Genomic DNA, 23415 nt, shown 5'->3' on the forward strand with positions numbered 1-23415 from the left:
AAGTTTGACAAATGTGGTGAATAACACACAGATTAAAAATGCACCTAGAGCCAGACCATGTGTCTTATTATATAATTTAATTATTATTGGGTGAGGAGTCCCTCAAATAACTCGGAATGTATTAGTTAAATTACCAGGTAATTAACAGTTCAATGATAATTAGATAGAAAAATGCAGTATGTGGGCATTTAGATACATTGGGATCTGCTTTCCCCAGTCATGCCAGGCATCAGACTGGAGATGGAGTCCCTATGCAATGGCACAGTTAAGGAACAATAGAACTGTTTCTGCTGCTAGCACTGGTTCACAGCTTTACCCTGTTGCTATGCATTGCAGGGTGTCAGCATGGATCCACGGCCAGTGAGAGAACAGTGGAGATAAGATAAAGTACCTGGTAGTGATTAACAATGAATTCCCAGTGATCAATTAAAGGTTATGTTTAACTAACGACTACATGAGGTGTACCTCTAAGTAGAGGAGTACTTTTTTTCTTTTTGTCTTTTTGCTCCTAGGGTGCACCCTCATAAAAGACAATAAGAACAGCTTATCATTAATTAATTTTTCAGAGTGTATACCACATACCTCTTCTCTGTGCGGTGTGTTATCTTTTCCTCTCTTTTTTTTCTCCCCCTTTCCCCCCCCTTTTCTTGTCCTAAAAATAATAGAACGACAGTCCCAGCAAGCCTACTCCTCATGCTGGTACTTGGAGAACCACAAGTACCAGCATGCGGGGAATTACGGGCCCACTGGTACCTGTAGTTTCACAGCAAAAGAAAACACAGAACTCACACACCGTGAAAGTACAAATTTGCACACACACATGTACTCTCACACTCACATTCCAAATCTCACATACTCACCTATGTATCCCTGAAGCCATAACGTCCACTTCTCCAAGTAGAATACATTGGGTACATGGAATAAAAAATCCATACTGACCTACTCCAATGAGCGCACCGCCGCAGGATTTCAGTATAGAAATTCTGGTGCTGAGCTTTCATTGGCTGAGAGAGGCGAGCGCCTTTCGGCCAATGAACGGGTCCCACCATTGACTTCAATGGTGAGAACCGCGAAAGTAACCTTAAGTAATCTTCACGGTTCTCACCATTGACGTCACACCACACTACACTATCAACCCGGCACCCACCCAGCATCAACCCGGCACCCACCGGCCAGGGGTGCCGGGGATACCCCCGGGCTATCAGCCTAGGCCTGCGGTGCCCTGGAGAGGGGGACCACTTTATTGGGGGGGTCTCCAGATCTCTGGCCTGGGGTGACTAGTGGTCAGAGGTAATGCTTTGGCCAGGGGACCCAGTGAAAGGGTTTCCCTGGCCGTGGCATTAGCTCCCGGCTAGAAACAATCCGGTGCTGGTTCTGGAATTTACTGGGGAACCCTACACATTTTTTCCCCTGTATTTCCAGAACCAGGACTGGCTCAGAGCCCGGTGCTAGTTGCGCTTAATACGGGGGACGCCTACGTCGTTTGTCCCCTGTATTTAGCACAACCAGTACTGGGGCTCCAAAGCCCGGTGCTGGTTATACTTTTGGGGATGGGGCCATGCGTTTTTTTTCCAAATTTTACACTGGTTTTAATTTTTTAAATACAGAAGTACAGACGGATCTCACTGATCCTGTACGTGCTTCCGTGTTTATTTACACACAGATGCATGTATCACGGATCTCCTTGATCCATGCATGCGTCTGTTTGTTCGAGTTATTAAAAACCGAACGGTAAATAGAAATGAATAATGCGAATGACAACTAATTATTACACCATCGAACAACACAAATGACAGGGACTCGGCAGCTTAGTAAATTCAGTAACCTGTTCGAAAGATGAAACACATGAATCCGGATGATGTCATCCAAGATTGATCTCGTATGACATAGAAAAGAACTCTGCACCTTAGTAAATCTACCCCTTACAATTCAATGTGACTTCTGGCTGATTGGATTTTGTACCAACTTTTGAAAGTTCGGTGGAATAGGCCAGGCACAACGCAATTCTGCAGAGTCTTTCATCTATCAACATGGTACAGACTGCATGTTACGCCTCTCTTGATTTTAGATGTGCAGTGCTGTGTGTCTACCATGCATTGTGCTAAGGAGTTCATGTGATGCAGACGATTGCTGCTCCTGGAAAATATAAGATCAGTTGTATTCTTTTTTTTATAACCCGCATAGCTTCATCCAATGCTCCTTATAAATAAGAGCTGGGGACAATGGGGCATAAACCTAATAAAAGAAAACACAGACAATGCTTAATGCAGGAAGGAGCTGCTGGCTACAGGTGAAGTCTTTATGTGGCCCTAGAGCCACCTGGTGCACATCACTGATCTACTGTATAGCCTAAATAAAGATAGCCGCACACACTATAATTTACTAATAATTTTATCACTTTTATAAACATTTTAGCGTGTTTTAACACATTCCTATAATTTACTTATGTACTTATTTTTATATTGTAAAACTTAATAGGATGTATTTCCCCTATGTATAATATTGTGTCTTTTTATGTTAGGGTTTGGGAAAGACCCTGCAAACAATTGCTTTGTTGGGCTATCTTAAGCACTACAGGAACATTCCAGGTCCACACATGGTTTTGGTGCCTAAGTCTACTCTACACAACTGGATGAATGAATTTAAACGTTGGGTTCCATCTCTTCATGCTGTTTGTCTTATTGGTGACAAAGATATACGGGTAAGAATGCCTGTTAATATAGGAAGTGTAAAGAATTAAAAATCAAAGAATAGCAGGTATCTAGTATTCATACAATACAAAGCAAAATCATGTAGAAACAAATGACACAAAATCTGAACTGATGCAGGGCATTGTGGGCCAACAAGTGGCTAAAATCAAGGACTTTGGGCCTGATTCAGAGCCGCTCGCAAAAAGCGAGCGCTCGCTCTGAATCAGGGCGGGCGCTTGCTCTTTAAGTTGCGGCCTCCTGGCCGCTCGCATAGCTGTGGGTGACCACCCACAGCTTATGCGAGCGGCCAAGTTATGGTCTTCGATGGTCAAGACCATCGCGATCATCGGGCTTGTGACGAGACCCTTACGGTAGGGTCTCATGACAGCAAGCCCCAGTGGACTTCCTGCAGGAACGTCTCCTTTTGCCCAGCCCCCCCCCCTCCCCGCCTACAAAACGGGGCGAGCTGTCGATCAATATCGACAGCCGTCCCGTTTGTTGCGAGCACCGGTGCGAGTGCTTTTTGCGCTCGCTCCGGGGCTCGCGCACAAGAAGCTTGTCTGAATCAGGCCCTTTATGTGGAAACAAGTTGGAAATTTGACTATTGTATTTGGGCAGGGAAATGTCAGAGCTCCTGCCAGTTAACTTCATGAACTATGGGCCTTATTCCGATCTGCATGCAAATGCCAATGTTTACGCAGATTGAGCGATTGTTAGCCATTGTGCATGCGCAGCAAATTGTTTGCGATTATGTTCCCAAAGAGGATTCACTTGCAAAGTGAGTCTCAGGTAGTCAGTGTTTAGGGAAGGTAACATGGGGGTGGCTACGCAATCTCCTTCGCAGTATAAGAGCTCTCTGCGTGTTAGATGAGTCACAATGTTTGAGACAGGTCAGACTTACTCAGAAGCTGCGTGGCTGCCAGATCTGTGTTGATGTTTCCTTTGCCCGTCATTGGGCGAATAATGAGAAGGCAGCAGTGGGCGTCCATATGCTTGGGTAAACTTTGGAGACATTAGCATATTTTCCCTATTAGGATCCGTGAGATATCGTAGTTGGGATGGCATTTGCGTGCGGGTGTGAATCAGGCCCTATCACGAGTGGAAAAAATACATTATTTATATGACAAATGCAATGCAAAATGCAATTTTTTTGTATGTTAGTGGCTTTCATATTGTTTTGTTCAGTACGGCTAGGACTTACTTTGGGTAGCATATTGAAATAAAGAACTTTTAAAAAAAATATTTTTGTTTTAATTCTTAATTATAAATAATAGATAATTTACCTCTTCCGAGGGATAATATGTATACATTTCTATAAAAAGACAAGTACAATACATATGGGCCAGGTTAAGAGATGATCCAACAGAATGTCAATGTTAATAGATAGAATTTAGTAAACCTTAGTAAAAAAAAGGTTAAGGGTGTAGGTAGGGCATATTCTGTAGGTAGGGTAGTTTGTGGGGAAAGAGGTAAATGAAGTGGGACTATGTAAACAGGAGTCACTGGTGGTCAGAAGCATAACTTAACTGTGAGACTAAGCAAGTTTATAAGAGCATATCCAATAGCCCTTGAGTTTTAGTTCTAGAATTCCCATATGTGGAGGTAATTATGGGTTTCAGGTAAGTTGCCATCTTGCCTATGACAGCCAAGTGCCAGATTATGGAAACTGGGGCACAGTCCTTTTTAGTTTGCTAAACATTTACCTGTCTTTAGTACCTGGAAGGCCAGTTTGCAAGCATTATTGTTTATTTTCTCTTTTAGCAAGTACAGTAAGAAGGGCCAATTGTCATTTGCAATGGGGCACTTAATTATACTGCTTATGCTGGGCATACACTACCAGATAAAATGTCTGTCAGACCGACAGACATTTTATCTGGCCGGCTGCCAGCCGCAGAAGTCGCCGGCATACACTGTGAGATTTCTCTCACAGTGTATTCGGCAGACATCTGCGCTCCGCCCCCGGGGGAGGGGAGACATTTCCCTGTTCCTTCCGTAGGAAGGAACACAGGAAATGTCTGTCTGTCGGCTGCGCTGGGCATACACTGCCCGATGCGGCCGACAGTTTAACGGGAAATATCGCATCGGACGGGCATGCTGGACAATCCAGCATGCCCGACCGAGCAATATTTAACCCTCGGTCGCCCCCCCACACGCTACAATTATCGCGCCGATCCGCCGATATCGGGCGGATCGTCCCGATAATTGTAGTGTGTATGGCCAGCATAAGTAATAAAAAAATGTCATCTTATTGTCAGAATTTAGAATTTGATAATGTTTTTCTGATTGTGACCCAAGAGTTATTAGTTGGGGAAAACCTTTGGGGTCTACAATTGCATATAATTTAAAAAGATGTTAAGTATTTGGAGTTGTCCTCTTTTGGGGGTTTTGATGGAGTATATGGGTTGGAGGTATCAAAAAGGACCTACTTCTAGCAGTTCAAATCTTTGCTTTACAGTATAATGACCAAAAGAGCACTTGAACCATCTTCTAGTACTCTGCTACCCTGATTATATTGTGTTATGCAAGGCAGGGTGATAGAGGCATCCAGGGGAGAATGCTAGGTTATGCCACACTGAGAGGCATGGGAGAGTAGTTAGCCTAAGTGAAAGCTTCAATGTTCCCAAATCTGGCATGAAAAATTAATAACAGGATGGTGGGAGTTATAATGGACCTGTTTTTGTTGGGTATGTCCAGTATCAGAACTATTAATGCCAATTCACTAAAGAAGGCTTCTAAATTAACCTTTATCATGGTATGGGTCAGAGAGAACCGAGTGACGACTTGGCCTTGTAGGAAAGCCTGGTATTAATATTTAACATTAGTTAAGCCTCAACCTATAAGGGCCTACAAAGAAGTGCAGAGCCTCTGGTATTCGCAGCACGAATCAAATGAGCTAGGTCTTTTATTGACCTTATCTTTCATCATTCTGGCACTTAGCACTGTTACCAGTTTAATCCCTTAGGTAACCTTATAAAATAAAGAATCCTGCTGGTGACAGTATAAATGGATGAAATACATTTATGTGGCTCAACCACATTGAAATAGTATAAATATAATAAACAGGAATCGCTGTAATAGTCTTAATCAACATTTGCTATATTATACTTTAAGTGGCTGCAACCACTGACAATTGTATAGACCAGTTAATACAATAGTAAAGATAAAAGAAGTGTCCTTTTGTAATGCACAAATAGAACGTAAAGTTGATTGATTGTATTACAATTTTATTAAAAACCAGTCAAATAAAATTGAAAGTTAGAGAGTGTATAGGAAATAAAGATTGTGCCACCCTATTAATTTAAATATAAAAAACAATATTTTAACAAAAAGAGTTTAAATTAAAAGTTAAAAAAATCCTTTGGCTGATTAAGAGTTTGCAGCAAAGCAAAAAAAAGCAAGTAACTTTGCACCTTGGCAAAACCATGCTGCACTGCAGGTGGGGAAGGTATAAAATGTGCAGGCAGATTTAGATATGAGAGGGGCATGTCCAAACTCAATTCTAAGTTACTGTGTAAAAAAAAGCTTTCCAGTATTTGTAGGCTACATGCAAAAGCATATCAATAAGGAGGAAGCGCTGAATAAGTGTGGGTGAGTTTAATTATTGCAGTCAATAAATATAAAGAAATACATCAATAATAAAATACATCAATAAAAAACACATCAATATAAACAATAGGACACATATGCGCATAAGGACAAAAACAAAACCATTAACTTAATTAGGTGAAAATTAAAGGAATATACTGTATATAGATTCCTAAATAAAGATATGAAAATCCCCCGATATTTATTAAATGAGCTATTAAAATGCAGCTAATGTTTTCCATCAGAGCATATGAATTTAAGTTCCATTTTAATTGTATAACAGTAGCTAGTAAGTCAATCCCTAAATTCAGTACTAGTAATATAGACTCCCTAAATAGTTCATGCATAACTGAAATATTTATAAGTCATACAGGACTTAATATATTATTGATAGAGACTGTGAATATATAAAAAAAAAATAGCTGACAGCTGTCGTTCCGGCTACAGAAATGGTTTCTTAGGACGATTGCCAGCTGAATATAGGAGATCCGTGCCAACTGTCCTGTCGGATCGTCAGACCTTTGTTGGTGTAGTTTGGAATAATCCATAATACAGATGTGCCTTATACATCTTTGCTGCAGTTACGCTATAAAGCCCCTCTCGGCACGACCGGTCCCATTAGACTCTGCTAGCGCTGGGCATTTTTTTTTTTATGAAAATGTGTCTAAGCCACAATGCGATGCGACTAGGGCGCACCAGCAGACTGTGCTGATTAATTTGATAAGCGAAACTTGTATATCTGTGTGCGAAAATTCCACCCTTGAGTCCAGTGCATTCCTAATTCTTTTTGTAAAATGTGTGGTTTTATATTTTACATGAGATTTCAGACTGATGAAATAATATCTGGAGATATCTTGGCCAATTCTAGCTAACTCCAATTGTTAAGGGGTAGTGGGTTCACTAATGACATACAGGCTTAAATTCTTCAGACAGACATTTCCACATACAGACTTAAATTCTTCCAGAGTCTTATTAAGTTGCAAGGAAGCGGCTGTGCAATACCGTCCAACTAAAATGCAAATGCAACAGGAGGTGTCTGTAGGAAATAGACCCCTCCTGCATTCATCTGTGATCCAAGTGCAGTGGATCACAATGACAGCCATCGGTCCTGGTAAAGCTTGCTGAGCCTGACCATCACAACCTCTCTGTCAGGTCCAGGAAGTCTGGTCTTGGTATGCCTACAAAATGGGGTCGGCGCGACCCATTTTTTAGAACGGTGATGGTCGCCCCCCCAAAGGATTAACATACTGCAGCTAATGGACTACGAGCGATCACGCAGGACTCGTTCTGCACATCTCAGAGTCATGCGCAGGTCTCTTGCAAAGGAATATGTACGTAAACCATCGGTTTTACGTACATATCTAAATCAGGCCTTGTGTGCAGTCAGCAAATTGTTTTAGGGATGACATTGCTAAAAAAAGTTGGTTTAGCCAAGGAAAAAAAGATATGTCGTCAATTCATTTCAGAATACTTCTTATGGTTCTATCATTTGTTCTATCATTATTGTACTCATGTACTATGGTTGGTATTGTAAACGTAAATATGTAATTAAACATTTCCTAGTTAAGTAGCATTTGTAATGAATATAGTTTACACAAAAAGATGGAAAGTTGCAGATTCTATGTTCATGTACAAATTATTGACTTGTAGGCAGCTTTTATACGAGATGTCATGATGCCAGGAGAGTGGGATGTCTGTGTTACCTCCTATGAAATGGTCATTAGAGAAAAATCTGTTTTCAAGAAGTTTAACTGGAGATACCTGGTCATTGATGAGGCACACAGAATAAAGAATGAAAAATCCAAGGTCAGTCATCTGCCACAATCATTTCTGATTTAGATGCAATTAAAATGGATGACCTTATAATTAACCTTATAAAATCCCTCCCATGCATGTACCACAAAGGTTTTTAAGATATGCATTTAATAAAGTGATCATTATATCTGATATATTTATTGTTTGAGTTCTGAGGCAAGTACTGAAACAATGTGACATTAAATGTTATTTACAGTCGTGTTCTTCTCATACACTGTTGCTGAAGTTGCTCCAAATAGTCCATCTTTGCGCACCAGGTCCTGGGTAACTTGGCCGCGCCAAGAATCTTTCTCGCTCAAAATGTGCATTTTATTCGTGTAAATAAAACAACTGGGAGTGATAAAACTACATAGCTAGCTTGCACTGATCCATTTCATGTGCAGCACTTGTATATCTGTATGCGACTGAGTCTGTATCTGTGTAAGAAGGGCTCCGATGCGAGTGGCGGTGGTTTTTTTTTAACGCTAAATATACAGCAGCGATACTAACAGCATCCATCTCTGAATCAGGTCTAAAGTTTATTACTAAGTAAGTATTGGGTGCACAGATTCATCTTGGTTTGCACCTAAGTGGAAAGATTTTGTTTTGCAGAACATGTTTGAAGAATGCAGACATTTAAGAGACACTCTTTTTTCTATTTAGGTGAAAATGATTTTTCTTCCCGCAAACAAATCTATATTGCTGGGCCGTAACCAGGGTAGAGCGACCTGTGCCGTGACACAGGGCACCGCAGGGCAGGGGGCACTGTTTGGGCCTGTCAGTTTTCTGTTTATTATCATTCTCACTTGTAGTTCCCTCTTCTTTTATCCACAGCATCTCCTGGCTTCTCCTATCTCTTCCCTGGCCTTTCCCCATGAGGCTTTGGCCCTTTTTCGGATGCGCGTCTTATGACCCTATTTGAAAAATAGGGGAGGGAGGGCGACACTGCTCTTTCTGGCACAGGGCACCAAAAAGTCTGGTTACGGCTCTGTTGCTGCCTAATCAGAGGGAGTAAACCAGACCTTGCTGTACACTGTTACTGGGGTGTTTTTTAAACATATTACTTTTCTAGGTGCACATTTACCAATGTACAGTAATACAGTACCTTCAAACACACAAATTTGTCCCATATAATTAAGGGGTAGATGTATTATAGGGGCACTTATCAAGCAATAAAGCTGAGATGTATTAACATCTCGGCCGCTGGAGTTTTCTCTCCCCCCTCCAGCAATCCATGCAAGACCCACAGCGCATCAGCCTAGTGATTACACGCTGTGTCTTACCCCCTGGCCGGGCCCACTGCACATGCACGAGATCTCCCAAAATTTGCAATATCTCAGGAGCAGCCTGAGACCCCCAGAGAAGCCACACGGCCGTCGGAGGTCAGTACACATACCGGCAGGTAATCTTTCTGATATATCAAGAAATGATAAGCCACAAAAGTGCGCTTATCGTTTTTTTTATAACATTTGAATGGTTTTCCATTGCTGCCAAAATCATTCGATATTTGAAGATAATGTAGAGAAAAGTGATATTCTCTACATTATCTGCTATCATACATACCGAGGTTGCTGTACAGTAAGTGTCAAATAACACTGGTTATAGCACATTTGGCACTTAACACCTCTTTTTACATCTCCCCCATAGAGCCCTAATCTCTCCTCACTCTCATGATAAAAAAAATGTGTAAATCTAAAAGTGGTAGAAAGCTGAACTGTTTTGTTTGCAGCATACTTATTTTCAGGATCTGCACACTAGAAAACCTAAGTGCCGAATGATTTTGCTGGGCAATTCCAAGGACTGAAAAATGGGTGTGCACCTTTAAATGTACTTGTCTATCATACTTGATACGGTTGGCAAACATTGCTAAGGTTCCTGTGCACCTCCATGTGGTGCAATTATAAATTAGCAATGTTATTAGCCTTGAAGAGCCTTTGTCGGATTGTTCTGGAACCACATAGGGCCATCGTTCTGCATTGAATTCCCCCTCAATGAACCTTATTGACAGAATAATTGTCTATTATTTAACATACTGTAGTTTATTTTCTTCATGCTAAGATGTCACACATGTATTATATCTATATTAAAAATAATTATTTATATTTTAGCTGTCTGAGATTGTTCGTGAGTTTAAGACAACAAACCGGTTATTATTGACGGGAACTCCCCTGCAGAATAACCTCCATGAGTTGTGGGCATTACTCAATTTCCTCCTACCTGATGTGTTTAATTCATCAGAGGTAAGCGTAGTTTCCACCTAACCTAGTTTATGAGCTTGTGAACTTTTTATTAATTCCTGAATGTCTGGCTAATGCATTATTTTCATAACACAACAATTTTGTCCCAAATGTTTTAATGAATGTTCTACAGTAAGTATACTTTTTATGCTGTATCCAAACAAACAATTAGATTTTTTTCTATCAGGCTAGTTTACTTGTGGCACCAAGTTTATTTTCCTCATTTAGAATAATCACAAGATTAAAAAAAATAATATATTATTAATTTTTTTAATTAAGCAGTATTTGTAAACTAGATAATGCTGACAGGATAAGATGGTCATTTAGTCATGTGTGGTCTTGGTCAACGTCGACAAGTGGAGCTTGTTCATTGACTACTGAAAAGACAGCTTACAATAAATGCCGGCCTTCTTCATAATGGAAATACATTTCCTTCTGTACCTATTGCAAATGTTGTAAACATGAAAGAGTCGTACACCAACTGGAAATTGCTTCTAGAAAAGATTCAGGGCCTCATTCAGAGGCGGTCGGAGGATGCAAGCGGTCGCTCCGAAACTGGGCGGCCGCTTGCATCCTGACCGCCCGCCTCTGTTTCGGTTGTTAGGCTGTGGGTTTACACCTACAGCTCTAACGACCGCTCGGGTGATGGTCGCGATGGTCAGAGACCATCGCGACCATCGGGGCTTACGACGAGACCCTAGGGTAGGGTCTCACTTGTCATAAGCCCCGGAGAGCTTCTGGCTCTGTCAGAGTCGGAAGCTCTCCACTGACATCACTAGTGATGTCAGTGGGGCCTCCCCCAAACGGCAGGCGTTCCCATGGGAACGCCTCCGTTTGGGCTGCCACCCCCCCGGCCCGCCTTCCAAACGTGGCGAGCTGTCAGTCAACATCGACAGCTCGCCCCCTTTGGAAAGAGACCCGCTACGACCGGCGCTGTCGGTCGTAGCGGGTCTCACACATGCGCACGAGGGAGCTGGCTCCCTCTTGCGCATGCGCACTGGCCAAACATTGAGGCGGCCGTGCGGTCGTAGACCGTACGGCCGCCTCTGAATTAAGCCCTCAGTATCAGAAATTTAAGTGGAATATCTGTGGGGCTGACAGGTCATTGCACTTATGCTATGGTTGCAGCTAGGTTACACCAAGTGCTGTTGTTTTTTATGTGAGCTGGACAGTAGGGACAAGTAAAACCACTACATATTTGGCTTGTTCCAGGCAAGACAAATGTTGTGAACAGTTCACTTATTGACCCTAATAAAGTGTACCTTTCTTCACTGCACATCAAGCTTGGACTAACTGAATTCACATACTACAGAAATAAATTTCCCCGCTTTAGTGATGCCTAGATTAAAGAAGGTATATATTAGGTCCTGTGATCAGAGAATTACTATGAAATTAGGAGTTTTGAAGGAGAGCTGAGTGAATTTGAGAAAGCCGTGTGGCCATATTTCAAAAGTGCCTGCACAAACTTTTTGAGTGCGGTGAGCGACGAACACAGTGAGTGTTTTTATCTGGACATTTCTAACATGGAAAAGCGTTTACAAGGCAAGTGGAGCCTAGTTTACTGGCTTGACTACTGCTGGCTTCTTAAGAGAGACATTCTTGATTCAAACTACATCCATCCTCTTAATAATATCAGATGTTATACATTATGTGGGAATAAGTCTGATATAGAAATCTTTATTTTGAATGACAACATTTTGTATGATTAGAAAGAGAGATTATTATTATTATTATTATTAATAAAAAAAATTAAGACAGAATCTGTACTACGTGTATATTTGCTTAAGATCACGTGACTTTTATTTGCACTTTTTATTTATTTATTGTGATTAATAAATATGTAAAACTTTACTTGAGATTTCATAGTGGTTTGCACTTTTGTAGAATATCGTATCTCATGCATTAGCACTCCATAGCTTTCTCGTTTTTCATGTAAATATATGGGATTTTAAAAAATAAATTGCATTTCACAAATATTTTTGTATTCAGCACAAAAAATACTGTAAGAATCAGTTATTTTCTTTCTTGCAACACATTTTTTTTTCTTTGCCCAGTGTGATGAAATTTGCTTTCTACATTAGTTTGAAGGTTTTGGAATAGTGCGAATAAGTGTAAATTGCAAAGGAATAAAACACCAGTTCATCGTCATCTTTTTTTTGCTAGCGTTTGCTTATGGAAGTATATTACATATTTTAAAATGCAGACCTTGTTGTCTATAGGAATGCTCCATGGTAATCCATTGCAATGCATACAATGCATTTACATAGCTTAGTACAGAAGAAGATGGCATAAGCAAGTTTTTTAAAGGTCATACATTGAAAAGTGATACTTGTACAGTCTCCCATCATAAACTAGCTAGTATGGATAAAATGCTGAAATACATGGAGTTGTTATTATTATTTTTGCCTTGTCTGGTCACATGATTAATGCAGTGTTCACATACATGCATTTAGTAAAAACTGTTCTGCTCTTTACAGGATTTTGATTCTTGGTTTGATACTAACAATTGTCTCGGGGATCAGAAGCTTGTTGAAAGACTTCATGCAGTAAGTAAGATTGTACAAGTCAATTTAAAACTTTTTATAAAAATACTTTTAAAGCCTATTTTTCAAACTATGTTTTGAAACTGTCTCAATGTATTTTAACAGGTCTTAAAGCCATTCCTGTTGCGTCGCATAAAAGCTGAAGTAGAAAAGAGCCTACCCCCCAAAAAAGAAGTGAAAATTTATCTTGGACTCAGTAAAATGCAGAGGGAATGGTGAGAATGAACCTATGTTTAAACTTTATTAGTCTTACCTCAAACTAGTGTTGTGTTTTTTGTGTGTTTTATTAACAATTAATGCAAAACAAAATAACAACTCGCAATGTTTCATTGGGTGACACTGGTTGGTAAATGCCCTGCTTCCAGTAAGTTGGAAACTAAGAAAAAGTTGGTTCTTCTTCTTTCAGACTTTACACACTGTGGTCTATATTTGGCAAGCTAATATGTCATACATTTATTATGTTTATATTAAAAATACACTCTGAAATCCCTTCCTTTCTCTGGGAATAACTTATTTGGTCCAGAATTAGGTAATGTTATTAACTTGGTTAAAGGGAATTTTTTTTATTTGTACCAGTCATTGCTCCCAGAACTAGGAGTGTTTTCATCTAATGGACAATCTTCATTCCTTGTGGAGGTCAGCAGAAAGGAGACTAGGGAGCTGATTCAGACCCGCTCGCTAGATGCATATGCAAATCCGTCACACAAGCAGCAAGGCAGGCAATCGCATGGCAAGGCACGTCCACTATGTCTTGGCGTGCGATCGCTTTGTGTATGCAGATGCCCACCAGCCTGTCTTAAGACACCCACTTGCGCACGTCATCTCCAGGAAGTGTATGCAATCATCGGTGCATCGGGTACCATTGGAAGCGGAAGAGTATGCCCTACCGCAAGCACTGCAATCACTTCAGTGTGAAATACAACCAGATGACGTGTACTATGACGCTGCCTGTTAATTATGCACACCTCTGAAACGGCGTTAAGACGCTCAGGCACGCCTGCATTCACACCTCCACTCCCCCGTTGTTAATGGCCAGCCCCTGTCACCACCCACAAACGGCCTGTCCTGTCACTCACTCTACTGGGCTGTCTATGCGCAGCGATTGAACGCTTCCCGATCTCTCGCACACTTGGTTCGTGCATGTGCACTACGATGCGTATGCATGCGCAGAAAGCGAAAATCGGCCAGCTACGAGCGAACGCATCCTAGCGACCGGTTTGAATCAGCTCCTAGGCTTCCAGTTCCAAAGTACTCAGACAAACAGTTGGCATGATGGACAGGCTTCCTTCCCAGGTAATCCTGTGGTGGGAGTCCATTTGTTTCTCTTCTGAGACCAGTAAATCGAATCCACCCCAGACATGTTGGTGAGACAAATTATAAGTCTGTGATATATCATAAATCTTCCTACATTTTGTCCTGGCAAGGTGAAGGTGCCTGAAGATGTTCACGAAGATCATGGTAGTGATGACTGCCATTCTGCGGTCCAGATGGTGACCATTTCCTATCTAGACAATTGTCCGATCAAGGTTGGAATTCCTACATTGCCACAGGCCCATATAAAAAAGATAGCTGAGACCTTAAAGTATTATATTGGATCATAAACCAGAAATCCAACTTAACACCTTCCCAGTGGATAGTTTTCCTGTGGCTGCTGTTCTGCATTTGACGGCAAAATATTTTCTGGTCAGAGGACAAAGGGCTTGATTCATTACCGATGGAAACTACAATTACGCATGCCATCGGCTGATTGTTGCGTTCTACAAATTCATCACAGTGCGCGTGCACGAAGGCCTCACTGCGATCGGACTGCGATGACCGTGACCATGCAGACCCATCACAGAGTGATTGACAGAAAGTGAGCGTTTGGGGGTGGTGATGGGGGGGGTGGTCGGAGAAACGCAGGTGTACCAGTGCATTTGAACGCTGTTACAGGGGCGTGCATAAATTAGCCACTGCGATGCCATACACATCTTGGGCTTTCTCTGTGTGCGATGAGGTTAGCAATTCCTGAGTAAGGTCAGACCTTGTGCAAGTGTGCGTGAGGCTACGATGATGAGTACTCTATGTCACCAATGGTTTCGCTATTTTGCTAAGTATTACGGATGTGAGTAAGGGGATGCGGGCGTCCTTATGTTAGGCTGCGACAGCATTGCGACTGCAAACATCAGCATATTTTCACAGTGGACCTGCATGCGTAATCGCAGCTGCTATCGTAATAGCAATCCGTAATGAATCAGGCCCTTTTCCTTAAGGGGCTAGTGATGTCACATCATCCTCTGACCAGCCATTTCATCAGACTGTCTCCAAAGCTGCATCAGTGTCCCATCTGGTAGCTGAAGGTAGACAATCTCAGGGGCCAGCTATTCACCATTTGGTATTGTACAGTTGTGATAATGGCGGCCAGACTTTGGTGTTAGGTGACTGTTTACCTTCAGTGCCGTTAACAGGGACTTTGGACCATGGACTAATCAAAGCTCCTGATAAATGTTCAGTGTTCAACATTCTAGTCAGAGAATGCTTGCTTTTTGTGAGGAAGGACCATAAAAATCCATTGTAGTGGCTTACCTCAATCATCAGAAAGCACCAGGAGCTCCATTGCTATAGTTGAATCATGTATTATAAATATATATTATTGGCAGTGGAGCTCACATATGCAGGGATATATGACTAGTTAACCAGAGTGCAGCTGCCAATCAAGGAAAGCTGTGCAATGTCTCCAAAAGAACAGTGAATAATATATTGGCTGCACAGTCTTGTCACATTTGTTCCAAGACATAATGTATAAAAACATTTATTAACAAATCCCATGTAGAGAAAAGCAATATAAAATCACAAATAATACATTTAAACATATGTTCTAGTCGTAAATTACTAGGATGTATTGTCCCATATTAAAGTGCTATTTATCACTGTTAGAATAAAGGGTTAATATTTACCAAATCCTTGTATTGTCACCTTATTAGATGCCTGTACTGCTGTGTACAACTCCTGATATCCTAACTGCTGGCTCAAAGAATATCCGCAATGTAGGTGGGTCACACAGTAAGGCAAGTATCCGGTTTCAGTGTCCCGTGTGCTGGCGTCCCACTTGTCTCCGGTATGCTCAGTCAATGTGTAGCAGCCGTGGTAAACCGGATACTGGATGGTATAATAGCAAAAATCGGCTGCTGAGTTTGCGGAGAGTCAGGCTGGGAACTGGTGTTCTGTCTCCAGTGTGGTCAGTACAGTGTGCTATGGGCCTGATTCAGACCCGGTTGCTATGAGCGTACACTCGCATGATGCGTATGCAAATATTTGAAAGTGACGCGGCGGGGAGCGATTGCTTGCCAAGGCATAAGCACGCCCATCGTACCTGTACGAGCGTTCACTTTGTGTATGCAGACTCTCCTTAGCGTATGCAGAGACGCCCACTGCCCCACGTCATCTGGAAGTTTCTGAAAACATTGGTACATCGACCATTATTGGATGTGAACGCTGTGCTTGTGGTAGCTTTTTTTTACCGAAAGCATTGCGAGGAGAACAGAAGAAAAAAATGGCTGATGACGTGTACTATAACGCTGCCTGTTAATTATGCACGCCTCTAAAACGGAGTAAACGGCGTTCGCATCTCCAACCCCCCGTTTTTACTGGACTGCTGCTGTCACCACCCACAAACGGCCTCTCCTGTCACTCACTCTGCTGGGCTGGTTTTGCTGGGCGAACGAGGGATCTGTGATCGCACAGTGTAGTTTGCGCATGCGCACTGCAATGCATACAGTATGCATGGGCAGATTACCAACCATCGACCATTGCGAACGGACTGCAGATACCGTCCAGGTCTGAATCAGGCCCTATATTTGTGATGTGGCAGCCTTGGTATTCCAGATACCAGGTGATGTAATAGCAAGGATCTGCTGCTGGAGTTTGCGAAGAGCCAGGTTAAAACTGGTGCACTGAAAAGATGGTAATGTAAACTCCAGCATATGCTGAGATGTCAGGTGTAGTGCCGTGGACACACAATCCCGTTTAGCAGCTGCAGCCTAGTATAGGTTTTAGGAGTATATCCAGCATTGGGGTGGTGAGTATTATATTCCAATGGATTAAAAGAACTCAGGCCCTGATTCAGAGCCGGACGCTCTGACCAGAGCGCTCGCTCTGAATCATGGCCGTCGTATTTAAATGTGGAGCGGCCTTTTGGACGCTCGCATAGCTGTGGGTTACCACCCACAGCTTATGCGACGCTCGCATAGCTGTGGGTTACCACCCACAGCTTATGCGAGCGTCCATGATGATGGTCGCGATGGTCAAGAACATCGCGACCATCGGGCTTGCGACGAGACCCTGCGGTAGAGTCTCGTGGCCGCAAGCCCTGGAGTGATTTTGGCTCTATCAGAGCCAAAATTACTCCCACTGACATCACTAGTGATGTCAGTGGGGCCGGACCCAGACGGTAGGCGTTCCCATGGGAACGCCTCCGTCTGGCAGCCACGCCCACCAAAGGGGACGTGCTGTAAGTCACCATCGACAGCACGCCCCCTTTGGTGCGAGACCCGGAGTGACAGCTTGGCTGTCGCTGTCCGGGTCTCACGCATGCGCACGATGGAGCTCCCTGCTCCGCTGCGCTCGCGAGCGGGTCTGAATGAGACCCTCAGAGCGTTTCCGTGCTCATAAGCACCTTCCTCTGGAGTATGAAATGACTTCTATTGTGGAAGCCTTTTTAAAAGCACACCATTTAGCAATCCACAGGTGTGTTTAATTGTCAGCAATTGTGATAGTTCACCAATTAAGAACAACATTAAACAGATGAGTCTTCTTGCTGTGTATATACAAATAAGGATTGGCAAACTAAATGTGAGGGACAGTATGTTAAAACAATCTCACTTGTATATAACATTCTATATATTTTACAATAACTCCGGAATAAATAACATATGAATAATCATGAATTTGGCATGTATGTGAGGCTCAATAAACACTAGTATATTGAATTTACAGCTCCTAATGTGCATATCTATGGGTACTTAAATCGCTATATTCACACATATGCCCAAAAGATATAGAAAAGAGATAAATTATAATATAGGGTTAAAGCATAATTATTATATAAATAACCTCGAATTCTCTGGAGAGAAATATAAATGGATCACATGGTCAAGTGTACGATATAATATGAAGAAAGTGTACAAAAATAGTACATATATATGCATATTGTTCCCTTTCATCCTGGATATCTAACGTTCTTTCCAGTTTACAGAGCTGACTCAGACAGGTACACCAGTATATAGTTTCAGTAGTTGCAATATCAATTTATTAGAGACCCTAGGACTATGCAAGTTAGTCTATGTATATAGGAGGAATTATTTAGTCTCTATCTATAAAAAAGGTATATGTGCTAGTCATATTTAATCCGTAAACATCACAAGATAGTAATATTAACATATAAAGCATATTATGCGCAACATTCATGTCACACTATATATATAAATATATACATATACACATATGTGTATATATACAAAAGCGCCTAAACACACACACATATATCTAGGTGTGCACCAAACCATAGTAGTACCTATTATGGGATTCCTCCTATTGTTTCTATCAGTCTCATATCTAATTATAGCTGTAAGAAGGTTACAGACTGTATAACACAATAGTACAATTAAAGCCCGAGGGATCTCTAGTGCTAAATAGACTATATGTCAAAGTCTGAATCTGTTATCCCATTCAGGCCATCAGGTTGCAGAGTACTCAATTTGTGGATCCAATACATTTCACATAAACACAGTCTAGAATATCTATCACCCGTCTGATGGTGGGGGTGATGATTTCTATCCCTGTGATTTTAATACACTTGGTGTTTCCTTGATGTTCTTCCATTCAGTGTTTTGAAAGAGAGTGATCTAATGATTTCCTGAGGATGTTCCTACGGTGTTCAAGGAATCTATCCTTAAGTCGGCGTGTGCTATGACCCACGTTTTGGATCCCCCATGAGCAATTAACAAGGTATATAATATAAGTAGAGTTACAGTTTGTATATGATTTTATATGAAATTGTTCCTGTTTTGTAGGATGTAAAGGACACAGTCTTATGTTGTATATAGTCACACGTTATATACTTTGTGGAGCCACATCTATAACAACTCATCATGCCTGTGGGTAACCAATTATGTTTGCTATTACATTGATGGTTTGTAACATTAAACACATTTAAATAGTGTCTATGCTAGTAAATATCCCAAATTTTGGGCTCTCTTAAAAATAATTATTGTCCCAGTCCCCATTCTGTGTTTCAATATCGGGTCTGTATATAATATTTTTTGGTTGGTATTAATGATTTTTCTAATACTCTCGGCTTCGGAGTTGTATTTGGTTATAACTTTTGTGGCTTCAGTAAAATCTAGAATATTAGAACAGTTTCTATGGATTTTACGTAATTGTCCTGATGGTATGTTCTGGAACCACTTTTTATGGTGGTTGCTATTGAATGGGATAAAGTTATAGCTATCTGTTTCCTTTTGATATGTACAGGTAGAGATATGGCCATTTTGGATCGACACTGTGATATCCAAAAAATCTAAGGATGCCCTAGTGCACAGGTTCTCAAACTCAGTCCTCAGGACCCCAAACAGTGCATGTTTTCCATGTCCCCACACTGAATCAAGTGAAATAATTAGCTCCAGCTGTGGACCTTTTAAAATGTGTCAGTGAGTAATGATTACACCTGTGCACCTGCTGGGTGACCTGCAAAACGTGAACTGTGTGGGGTCCTGAGGACAGAGTTTGAGAATCACTGTCCTAGTGTATTTACTAGTGAACATTATTTGAAAAGGATTTTGATTCAAATACTGAACAAATCTGTTTGCTGACTCCTCATCCCCGTCCCACACAAAGTCAATGAAATGACCGTATAGGACCAGGTTCGCCCCGAATTCGCCACCCCAAATGAGTCTCTCTTCCAGGAGACCCATATAGAGGTTGGCGAAACTCGGGGCAAACCTGGTCCCCATCGCCGTACCCATGGTTTGGATATAATATTGGCAATTAAATATGAAATAGTTATGAGACAGTATAGAACTTATACTGTCTAACAAAAACTTTTTTAAGGCCCTATATACATAGAATAACTTGTTGCATAGCCCTAGGGTCTCTAATAAATTGATATTGCAACTACTGAAACTATATACTGGTGTACCTGTCTATGAGTCAGCTCTGTAAACTGGAAAGAACATTAGATATCCAGGATGAAAGGGAACAATATGCATATATATGTACTATATTTTGTACACTTTCTTCATATTATATCGTACACTTGACCATGTGATCCATTTATATTTCTCTCCAGAGAATTCGAGTTTATTTACATAATAATGATGCTTTAAACCTATATTATAATTTCTCTCTTTTCTATATCTTTTGGGCATATATGTGAATAATAGCGATTTAAGTACCCATAGATATGCACATTAGGAGCTGTAAATTCAATATACTAGTGTTTATTGAGCCTCACATACATACCAGATTCATGATTATTCATATGTGATTTATTCCGGAGTTATTGTGAAATATATAGAATGTTATATACAAGTGAGATTGTTTTAACATACCTCACATTTAGTTTGCCAATCCCTATTTGTATATACACAGCAAGAAGACGCATCTGTTTAATGTCGTTCTTAATTGGTGAACTATCACAATTGCTGACAATTAAACACACCTGTGGATTGCTATATGGTGTGCTTTTAAAAAGGCTTCCGCAATAGAAGTCATTTCATACTCCAGAGGAAGGTGCTAATGAGCACGGAAGTTCTTTTAATCCATTGGAATATAATACTCACCACCCCAATGCTGGATATACTCCTAAAAACCTATACTAGGCTGCAGCTGCTAAACGGGATTGTGTGTCCACGTCACTACACCTGACATCTCAGCATATGCTGGAGTTTACATTACCATCTTTTACAGTGCACCAGTTTTAACCTGGCTCTTCGCAAACTCCAGCAACAGAGCCTTGCTATTACATCACCTGGAATACCAAGGCTGCCACATTCCGAATATAGTTCACTGTACTGAGCACACTGGAGACAGAACACCAGTTCCCAGCCTGACTCTCCACAAACTCCAGCAGATGATTTTTGCTATTATACCATCCAGTATCCGGCTTACCACGGCTGCTACACATTGACTGAGCATACCGGAGACAAGTGGGATGCCAGCACACGGGACACTGAAACCGGATACTTGCCTTACTGTGTGACCCGCCTACCTTGCGGATATTCTTTGAGCCAGCAGTTAGGCTATCAGGAGTTGTACATAGCAGTACAGGCATCTAATAAGGTGACAATACAAGGATTTGGTAAATATTTACCCTTTATTCTAACAGTGATAATTAGCACTTTAATATGGGACAATACATCCTAGTCATTTACAACTAGAAAATACAGTACCTTGCAAAAGTATTCACCCCCCTTGGCTTTTTACCTTTTTTGTTACATTACAATCTGTAATTTATTTATTTTTTTAATCTGAATTTTAGGTGATCGATCTGCACAAAATAGTCTAATTTGGTGAAGTGAAATGAGAAAAATATATATAAAAAAGTTATAAAATTCTGAAAATTGGAATGTGCATATGTAATCACCCCCTTTGTTATGAAGCCCATCAAAAGTTCTGGTGCAACCAATTACCTTCAGAAGTCACATAATTAGTGAAATTAAGTCCACCTGTGTCAAATCTAAGTGTCACATGATCTGTCAGTATAAACACACCTTTTCTGAAAGGCCCCAGAGGCTGCAACAGCACTAAGCAAGAGGCATCACACCATGAGGACCAAGGAGCTCTCCAAACAAGTCAGGGACAAAGTTGTTGAGAAGTACAATTCTGGGTTGGGTTATAAAAAATATCCAAATCTTTGATGATCCCCCGGAGCACCATCAAATCCATCATCAAAGAACATGGTACCACAACAAACCTGCCAAGAGAGTGTCGCCCACCAAAACTCACAGACCAGGCAAGGAGGGCATTAATCAGAGAGGCAGCACAGACAGCAAAGGTAACCCTGAAGGAGCTGCAGCGTTCCACAGCAGAGACTGGTGTATCTGTGCATATGACCACAATAACCCGTACACTCCATAGAGCTGGGCTTTATGGAAGAGTGGCCAGAAAAAAGCCATTACTTAATGATAAAAATAAGAAGACACGATTTGAGTTTGCCAAAAGGCATGTGGGCGACTCCCCAAATGTATGGAAGAAGGTGCTCTGGTCAGATGAGACTAAAATGGAACTTTTCGGCCACCAAGGAAAACGCTATGTCTGGCGCAAACCCAACACATCCCATCACCCCAAGAACACCATCCCCACAGTGCAACATGGTGGTGGCAGCATCATGCTGTGGGGATGTTTTTCAGCAGCAGGGACTGGGAAACTGATTTGAGTCGAGGGAAAGATGGATGGTGCTAAATACAGGGATATTCTTGAGCAAAACCTGTTGAGTCTGCCTGTGATTTGAGACCGGGACGATGACCCGAAGCATACTGCTAAAGCAACACTCGAGTGGTTTAAGGGGAAACATTTAAATGTGTTCAGTGATCGTGCTGAGCAAAAAAAAATGTGGGTCCCAGGCACCCCTCACTAAAAAAAAATGGGGTCCTACATCACCTTTTCTGGGTCCCATCACAATTTATGCTTTTGAGCACCCATATGCTTCCCCACATCACATCAGATCACTGCACATTGCTTACACATACAGTACTTATAAAAACAGCTTGAGGCAGGCAGCAGTTGGGGTAGTGCTGGTGGTTGAGGCAGGGATTCGTTGGGGTAAAGGGGGGTGCAGGCAGTGCTAGGGATGGGGTAAGGGCAAACATTACTGTGCTGGCAGTAGGGAGGGGGTGGGTAAAGGTAGTTAGAAGTTTGGGCAATACATATATAGTAAAATGGAGTAGAATTTGTGCTGGCGCCCTTAGCTATATGGCCTATACATTTACACGTTGGTTCCCTGCCACCAGAAATACGCAATGATAAAAATAAAAGGGAGAAAACGTTCTTTGGTGTTTCTGGTAGTCCCACACAGAATATAAACAATATTTATTAAAAGAAAACTTACCTTAGGAATCGTATCATCCAAAAGGTCTAATTCACATGGATAAGTCCACTTTTTCTTTCTTAGTTTGTTGTATTTATCTGCAGTGACCACACCAGTGTTCTCTTTTTTTTCAGGTTATAAACAACAAATGAATCGCCGCAAGATTTTTACCCAAAAGAAAAGATATATATGGTGCAGAACGTTCCAAACATGTAAAGGTATTTATTAAAAAAAAACTCTCACATATGTAAAAGTGATGACATACTGTACATAACACAAATAATGCAGTAACACTTGTAGTATTCAGAATACAGATAATTGTGTGGAAATGTACAATGATAGCTTCTGTAAAAGGAGCGAAGAAGTGCACTTAAATGTGGGAGTACCGGAAACCCCTCCCTACCATATTTTAGTGCATGGTACGGTTCCGCACAATTAGCTGTACACTAAATGCTACAAGTGTTACTGCGTTATTTCTTTTTATGTATGTCATAATTTTTACA

General features: G+C 41.3%; 1 protein-coding gene across 1 annotated transcript in view; it reads left to right on the forward strand.

Annotated features, from left to right (window-relative positions):
- SMARCA1 (SNF2 related chromatin remodeling ATPase 1) overlaps positions 1–23415 on the forward strand; it is a 201705-nt gene that overhangs the window by 46629 nt on the left and 131661 nt on the right. Inside the window, exons 6-10 of the mRNA XM_088482874.1 lie at positions 2522–2701; positions 7926–8081; positions 10178–10309; positions 12784–12852; positions 12955–13064. Of these exons, the coding sequence (XP_088339000.1) occupies positions 2522–2701; positions 7926–8081; positions 10178–10309; positions 12784–12852; positions 12955–13064 (647 nt within the window). The remainder of the gene's footprint in view (positions 1–2521; positions 2702–7925; positions 8082–10177; positions 10310–12783; positions 12853–12954; positions 13065–23415) is intronic.

This window comes from Taudactylus pleione, unplaced genomic scaffold, assembly GCF_031769625.1.
Source record: "Taudactylus pleione unplaced genomic scaffold, aTauple2 ptg000296l, whole genome shotgun sequence".
NCBI classification, from domain to species: Eukaryota; Metazoa; Chordata; class Amphibia; order Anura; family Myobatrachidae; genus Taudactylus; species Taudactylus pleione.